Source organism: Crocodylus porosus, unplaced genomic scaffold, assembly GCF_001723895.1.
Source record: "Crocodylus porosus isolate Cpor-Errol unplaced genomic scaffold, CroPor_comp1, whole genome shotgun sequence".
Lineage (NCBI taxonomy): Eukaryota > Metazoa > Chordata > Crocodylia > Crocodylidae > Crocodylus > Crocodylus porosus.
The window spans coordinates 49876139-49884341 of record NW_017728906.1 but is presented as its reverse complement, the minus strand read 5'-3'; the positions used below and the strand labels follow the sequence as shown (position 1 = coordinate 49884341).

Genomic DNA, 8203 nt, shown 5'->3' with positions numbered 1-8203 from the left:
ACCTTCAAGAGTAAATTGGATGCTTATCTTGCTGGGATCCTATGACCCCAGCTGACTTCCTGCCCTTTGGGCTGGGGGTGGACTCGATGATCTTCTGAGGTCCCTTCCAGCCCTAATGTTTATGAAATCTATGAAAGTTCAGAAGGGTTCTCACAATGATTTTCCAGTGGTAGAAAGCAACAGGTAATCCATCTGTAGTTTCTTTCATGAAAATTGTCACAATCATTGTGTCTCTGAGGTCATCTGGGATTTCCTCATCATTCCAGATCCTTAAGATGAGGGCATGAAGCTGTGATGTAAGCTCTTCTCCCTGTTTTAAGATTTCACTGGGGATTCCATCTGCTCCATATGCCTTGTTGTTTTTTATCTGTTTCATGGCTTTCCTCACCTCATCAAGGATTGGAGGGATTCCAAGGTCATTTTTGACTGGATGTTGCGGGATGGAGTTTAGAACACTCATATCAACAGCAGAGTCTCAGCTGAGAAGCTCTTCAAAATTCTCCTTCCAATGTGCATTGATAGTTCCCCTCTCCTTGGTCAGGTTTCCTCCATCCTTAGGTCTCAAGGGGGTTGGTCCCTGAGTGCTAAGACAATAGATAGTGTTGGTGGCACTGAAAAAGCATGCAAATTGTGGATGTCAGCCAGATGTTGAATCTCCTTAGGCTTGTCTTTCTGCCATTTCTTCATTTCGCACATCCACCTTTGGACCGCTGCCTTGGCTTGTTGGAGTTTCAGTTTCTTTTGCTTGGAGTTGGTGTCATTTTGCCAAGCACAAAAGGCCTTATGCTTGAGATCAATCAATTCTTGGATCCCTTGATCGTTCTCATCAAACCAGTCTTGATGTTTTCTGGTAGAGAATTCAATTGCCTCTTCACAGGCACTAATGACAGTGGCCTTGAGGGCACCCCATGCTACTGACATTCTCCCATTGTTGTTGATTGGAATTCACTAGTTTTTCATTGAGGCACTGGTGGAAGAGATACTTGCTTGTATCCTGGAGTCCTTCAACACTCGTCTTCCATTAGCATTGCTTGTGCTGCAGCCATCATTAGGGAGCCACTCTAAGTGACATAACCAAGCAGATGAGTTGGTGATAAGTCCAATAATCATTAGCTCCTAGCGTAGCTTGGGTGATGTAGACATCTTTGTGATCCTGGGCACAGAGAATGACATAGTCAATACGATGCCAGTGCTTAGATCATGGGTGTTGCCATGAAGTCTTGTGTCAGTTTTTCTTGCAGAACAGGGTGATGATAATTCCATGTTCTGCACATTTAGTCAAGAGGAGGATGCCATTGGAGTTCACCTTTCCTACTCCTTCCTTGCCAATGGTTCCATTCTATTCCTAAACTGCAAGATAGTACTGCCTGGCACAAGTACTGTCCTACAGCAGCATAGTTAGATGTAGCAAAATGAACATGTAGATAGTAACAGGGCTAGCGGGTGACTCTGGATTCTGGCCTGCTGGCTAGCCCCATACTGTAGCACCCTCCTGCCCCAGCCAGTCCCTTTGTAGCATGTTGAACCAGATCAGGGCAGCCCTGAGCTGACAGGCTAAGCCTCAGAGCCCCCTGCCAGTCAGGGCTGCTCCACCCTGGCTCAGTGTCCTGTGGTCCCAGGAGCATGTGCAAACACTGCTCCCAGGAGCAATAAACTCCAGTGCGAACTGTACCAGAGTTTATTGCTATGTGCTAATTGCATGTGTCTTAATCTATTTAAGAGGTGTTTTATTGATTTTGCATAGTACTGTATTCAGTGTCTTGCAGTAGAAAGCTAAGTGCCTTATAAAAGTATAATGTATTATGCAGTTGCTTTTATCAATCAAACTTGTAATCTCATCAAAAAATGATGACAGTATATAGGCACCTGATCTCACTTGCCCAATCATAGCACATATCCAGTCTTCTGATACTTCTCTAGTATTCCAAGATGTATTCAACATTATCAGCAGCAGACCAGAGACCTTATTAGCTAACTCTTTTAGGACTCTTTTGGTATTTGAGAACTGGCCAACTGAAAAAATGTTTGTCATAGAAGATATAAAATTAGACTTGGAAGGGACCTCAGGAGGTCATTTAGTCCAACCCCCTGCTCAAAGCAGAACCAGCCCCAACTAGATCATCCCAGCCAAAGCTTTTTTAGCTGGGTCTTAAAAACCTCCAGGCATGGAGATTCCACAACCTCTCTGAGTAACCTGTTCCAGAGTTTTACTACCCTCCTAGTGAGGAAGTTTTTCCTCATATCTAACTTAAACTTCCCTTGCTAAAATTTGAGACCATTGTTCCTTGTTCTCTCATCTGCCACCACTGAGAACAGTCTAGCTCCGTTCTCTTTGGAACCACCCTTCAGGTAGTTGAAAACTGCTATTAAATCCCCTCTCATTGGGTACATTTACATGAGATGCTTAATGAGCATTGGACTAATTTTACAATGCATTAACATGGCTGGCAAAAACCATGCTAATGCACTAATATGCAGTAGATTTAGTCCAATGTGCGCTATCACACAAAAAATGGCCATCTGCACTAATGCACAGTAATGCTGATCATGACACGTTTCGTACTGTGAGGGAGAGAAGGAGCCGCAGGCTCCAGGGCTCCATGCCCAAGTGGAAAACCGCTAATCACGCGCCCACAGGCCCAAGACGCTGGGCGGGAACTCACCTTTCCCAGGTGTGTGGGGAAGAGAGGGGCCAGCACTGCGGGGGCCGGCATAAAAGAGAGGCCGGGGCCAGCAGGCGGCGGCGAGATGGAACCAGAAGAAGGCGGTGGAGAGACCGAAGCTGACCAGAGCACGTTGCAGCAGATGCGGGCAGCGCTCAAATGCAGTAGGAGCCTGTGGAGAAGGGGTAAGCCCTAGCAGGGTTTTTGAACCCGGGCAGCCGGCCTGATAGGGCCGCAAACTGTTTGTTGCCGTCCGGGAGCGGCTGGGACCCGGCAGGGGCTGGGTACCATATAGACTCTAATATAAGGACACTCGCTGGCTGTGGGAACCGTAGCTCCTGTAATAAGGGGCGGAGCGGCCCACAGGGAGTCTTGACTATAAACAGAGAAGCTCGGGGAGAGCTAGCGAACTGCTTGCGACCCCACGGCGTACAGGGGAGTATCGGAGGTCGTCTGCTGAAGGCTGAAGCGGCCGCCCCGATCCAGCGACCCCTGGCCATAACATTTGTGTTTACCCGTACGTTTTCTTTCATGGACATTCTGGTTGATCTACGGACACGTGGCCTGACCAGATAGGCGGCCACTTCCCAGTGGAACGGGCAAGGGTGTAGGGGTGGTGGAGCCCTCATCAACGCGGGACCCGCAGGAAGCCGAGGAGTCTCATATTTGGACGACAAGAGCCGGACCATCTGAACAATCCTATTAACATCAAAGTCGTGGCAGGCGAGGCAAGAGCGTGTAAAACGCCCAACACCAGGTGAGCTGATCCTTGGCAACTGGTACGCGGCCCTGACGCGGGGAGGCAGTAGTGGTGTACCCCGACAGTGGTGCATTGGCTGGGAAGTCGGCAGCAGCTTCCCTGGCAGGACTAAGGGGTCCAGATGGAGCATCAGCCTAGACTAAAGGGGACAGAGTCTTTGCAGCAGGCTATGAACCTGATGGCCCAAGTGCTGCAGCAGCAGCAGCAGCAAGCCATGAGACAGACAAGTATACAGGAGCATTTGCTCCAACAACAAGTTTGGGCACAGAGGGGCCCGTGGGACTTCGGAATGCCTAAGATGTCCAAAGAGGACAACCCTGAGGCCTTTTTGGAGACGTTTGAAAGGGCGGCCATAGCTGCTGGAATTGAGAAAGCCAAATGGGCTGGACATTTGGGGGTCTTGTTAATCAGGCAGGCCCAGGCAGCATATAGAGCTATGACCCGAACTGACACCCAAGATTATGATAAGGTCAAGGCGGAAATATTGCGGAGACTGGATATAACGCCAGAGAGGCATCACCAGGCGTTCCGCGGGAAGAAATCAAGAGAGGGGAAGGCCCGTCGAATATTAATGGCAGAGCCTCACAGACCTAATGAATAAATGGCTCTGACCGGGGGCTGTCTCCAAAGAGGAGATATGTGACCAGATACTATTGGAGGAATTCATAGCAGATTTGGATGAAGAAACCCAGAAGTGGGTAAGGTGCCACTGCCCGACATCGTCTCGGGAGGCCCTGCAGTTGGCCTAGCAGTTCGACATGGCCCAGGGGGATCTGTGACAAGACAGAGGTATGAAGGGGCAAGATGTAAATATGAAGAAGGACAAGGAGAGCAAAGGGAGCAGGAGGGGGAGTCCTCCAGGACTGATATGCTTCCTCTGCGGGCGGAAAGGACATATAGCCCGGAACTGCTCTCAAGATTGGCGGTCAAGGCCCTCAAAGGACCTAGACTTCCCTGACAGTCGTCCAAGGTTGGAGGAGTCGATGGAGTGCAGGGTGGGCAACAGCATGACTGCTAAGGTCCAGCCCTTACCAGAGGTGCTAGTGTGGGTCGAAGGCCGTCCCATCCCAGCGGTCGTGGACACGGGATGTGTGCAATCGCTGGTGCGTCCCTCTTTGATCGACTGGAAACAAGCTCCAGGGTGAAAATCGACTGGAAACAAGCTCCGGGGTGAAAATGCTATGCCTCCACAAACAGAAGTCTTATGTTGAAAGGTGCTTGCTAGACGTTCAAGTGAAGGGGATCCGTAGAAGAATCCCGATGGGACTGGACGACGGGATCTTGTACCCCATCATTTTGGGTCGGGATTGGCCCGAAATATTTGACGTGTTAGCTTCGCTCCAGTGCCACGGGAGCCGGAGAGAAGGGCTAGTAGGGGCCGACATCGGGATGCCAGATGACCTGGAAATGGAGGGCTTGGCCAACAGCAGTCAGTTCCGCGACACCCAAGAAAGTGACCATTTCGAGAGGTAGGCCCAGCGGGAACCAAACACCAGGTAACCTCCCCCGAACAAGATAAGCATGTACCCAGGGTGGAGATAAGAAAGGGGTTGCTATACCGGATCAAACGAGGCAGGGCCAAGGGAGAGGAGATCGCCCAACTAGTCATACCCCGAACCTATAGAGAGCCCCTTCTGTGCCTGGCACACAGGAATCCCCTTGGGAGACATTTAGGAAAACACAAAACGGAGGCTCGCCTGGCTAGGTGGTGTTTCTGGCCTCACATGTATGAGGACATCGAAGAATACTGTAAAATCTGTGAGATGTGCCAAAAAGTGAGCACCTATAAGCCCCCTAAGGTGCCCTTGCAGCCAATGCCGGTGGTGCAAGAGCCATTCGCCAGGGTGGCCTTAGATGTAGTAGGACCGCTGCCCCGGAGCATAGCGGGACACCAGTTCATGTTGGTGCTCATAGACTACACAACTCACTTCCCGGAAGCTATCCCACTGAGAGCCATCACAGGATCCAAGGTGGCGGAGGAGCTGATGAAGTGGGTTGCCAAGTTTGGAATCCCCAGGGAAATTATTACGGACCAGGGGTCCAACTTTATGTCTTCGGTGCTAGGGGCTGCGTGCAAAGTGCTACAGATCCGTCACCTGAAGACGGCAGTGTACCACCCCCAAACAAATGGTTTGGTGGAGCATTTTAATGGCACCTTAAAGGGGATGTTACGCCGGTGCACTCAAGTAGAACCTAAGAAATGGAACCTAATGGTCCCACCCTTACTGTTTGCAATCAGGGATGCCCCACAGGCTTCGTTGGGCTGCTCACCCTTCAAATTAACATTCAGGCATCAGCCCCACAGCCTGTTAGATGTCATGAGGGAAGGGTGGGAGGCAGACCCGAATCCAGGAAACGGAGCCTCCAAGTATGTCCAGGACCTGCAGAAGCGTCTCCGAGTAGTCAGGGAGGTGGCCCTAGACCATTTGGAACAAGCACAAAGCAAACAGAAAGAAAGATACAACGCCCCTACAAAAGAAAGGGAATTGAAAGTAGGGCAAAAAGTGCTAGTGCTACTACCAAGTTCAACCAGCAAGTTTTTAACTTGTTGGCAGGGGCCGTTTACTGTAGTGAGGAGAGTCGGCCCCGTTGATTATGAAGTATTGCGACTGGGGGCGAAAAGGGAGAAACAAATTTATCATGTCAATCTCTTTAAGGAGTGGCATGAGCCTGAGGGCCTATTAATCTCTCCCGACCCGAAGTCGGATGAATTTGGGGTACAAATCAGGGAAAATCCAGAAGGCCCCAAAGACGGAGATCAAGTCCCGGTGGGGAGGCAGCTGAAGAATAAACAATTACAACAATTGCAAGGCCTAGTGAAAGAGTTTAAGGACGTCTTCACGGATAAGCCAGGGAAAGCATCCGGGGTGGAACACAAAATTATAACCAAGGAGGGTCAGGTGACACGTGAAAAATGGCGCAGAATCCCGTACCATAGGTACCAGAATATCAAAGAGGAGTTAGAAAAGATGCTGGAGCAAGGGATTATCACACCCTCCCATAGCCCATGCCATAGTCCCTTAGTGGCCGTGGCAAAACCAGATGGTATTTTGAGACTGTGCGTGGACTTTCGGAAATTAAATGCCCTGACGCAATTTGACGCGTTCCCTATGCCCCAAGTGAGTGAACTACTGGAACGCATAGGCCAGGCCAAGTTCATTTTAACGCTCAATTTGTCGAAGGGTTACTGGCAAATCCCGTTGAGAAAGGAGGACCAGCCAAAAACAGCTTTCAGTACACCATGGGGCCTTTTTGAATTTAAAAGGATGCCATTCGGACTTAATGGGCCAGCAGCCACTTTTCAAAGGCTGATTGACTGGATCCTAGCACCCCATCAAGGGTATGCCTCAGCCTATATAGACGATATAGTGATATACACGGAAACGTGGGAACATCTGAGAGCACTAAGGGCCGTCTTGCTCAAATTAAGGCATATGGGACTAACAGCGAACCGAAAGAAATGTACCCTGGGCAAGAGGGAAACCAAGTATTTAGATTTCTTAGTGGGGCAAGGCCGCGTAAGACCCCTCGTGGATAAAGTAAAGGCTATTCGGGACTATACGGCTCCAGCAACTAAGAAACAAATGCGGGCATTCTTGGGACTGGCCAGTTATTATAGAAGATTTATACCCCAGTTCGCAGAGATAGCCAACCCGCTGGTCGAGACAATGAAGGGTCAGAAGACGTACAGCATACAGTGGAACGCGGAACGGCGGAAGGCCTTCGAAGACCTCAAACAGGCCTTGTGTCAAGAAGTAATCTCCATATTCCCAACTTTGCTCTGCCTTTCACTTTACAGACAGATGCCTCAGCCTTCGCGCTTGGAGCGGTACTATCACAGGAGGTGGACGGAGTGGAGCGGCCGATAGCTTACGCCAGCAGGAAGCTGAACAAACATGAAAGGAGGTACTCCACTTTAGAGCGGGAGTGTTTAGCTATCCAGTGAGGGGTAGGCTACTTTAGGTACTACCTTTTAGGGCGCGAATTCAAGCTAATAACCGACCATGCCCCTTTGAGATGGCGGAATACAGCCAAGACCAATAACGCCCAAATAATGAGGTGGGCCCTGGCTCTCCAAACCTTCCGATTCTGTGTGGCATACAGACCGGGGAAGTCCAACACGGTGGCAGACTTTCTGTCAAGGTGCAACAAAGAGAACCCCAACTCAAAGGCAGAAGAACAGGACAACGGAGACCGGGATGGTGCCGAACAGGATGGATCCAGGCAAGAACAAGAAATGCCTAGCAGTGTCTTGAGGGGCGGGATATGTGACGGAGAGAAGGAGCCGGCGGGCTCCAGGGCTCCACGCCCAAGTGAAAACCCACTAATCACACGCCCACAGGCCCAAGACGCTGGGCGGGAACTCACCTTTCCCAGGTGTGCGGGGAAGGGAGGAGCTGGCACTGCAGGGGCTGGCATAAAAGAGAGGCCGGGGCTGGCAGGTGGCGGCGAGACGGAACTGAAAGAAGGCGGTGGAGAGACCAAAGCCGACCAGAGCACGTTGCAGCGGATGTGGGCAGTGCTCAAACGCTGTAGGAGCCTGTGGAGAAGGGGTAAGCCCTAGCAGGGTTTTTGAACCCGGGCAGCTGGCCTGGTAGGGCCGCGAACTGTTTGTTGCCGTCCGGGAGCGGCTGGGACCCAGCAGGGGCTGGGCTCCGTATAGACTCTAATATAAGGACACTCGCTGGCTGTGGGAACCGTAGCTCCTGTAATAAGGGGCGGAGCGGCCCACAGGGAGTCTTGACTATAAACAGAGGAGCTCGGGGAGAGCTAGCGAAGT

General features: G+C 50.8%; 1 protein-coding gene across 1 annotated transcript in view; it reads right to left on the bottom strand.

The window, feature by feature from the left end:
* The window catches only part of CFAP47 (cilia and flagella associated protein 47), a 734432-nt gene extending 731080 nt beyond the window's left edge, over nucleotides 1-3352 (bottom strand). The window contains exon 1 of the mRNA XM_019528459.1: nucleotides 3179-3352. Coding sequence (XP_019384004.1) covers nucleotides 3179-3352 — 174 coding nt within the window. The remainder of the gene's footprint in view (nucleotides 1-3178) is intronic.
* Between the last annotated feature and the right edge of the window lie 4851 nt (nucleotides 3353-8203).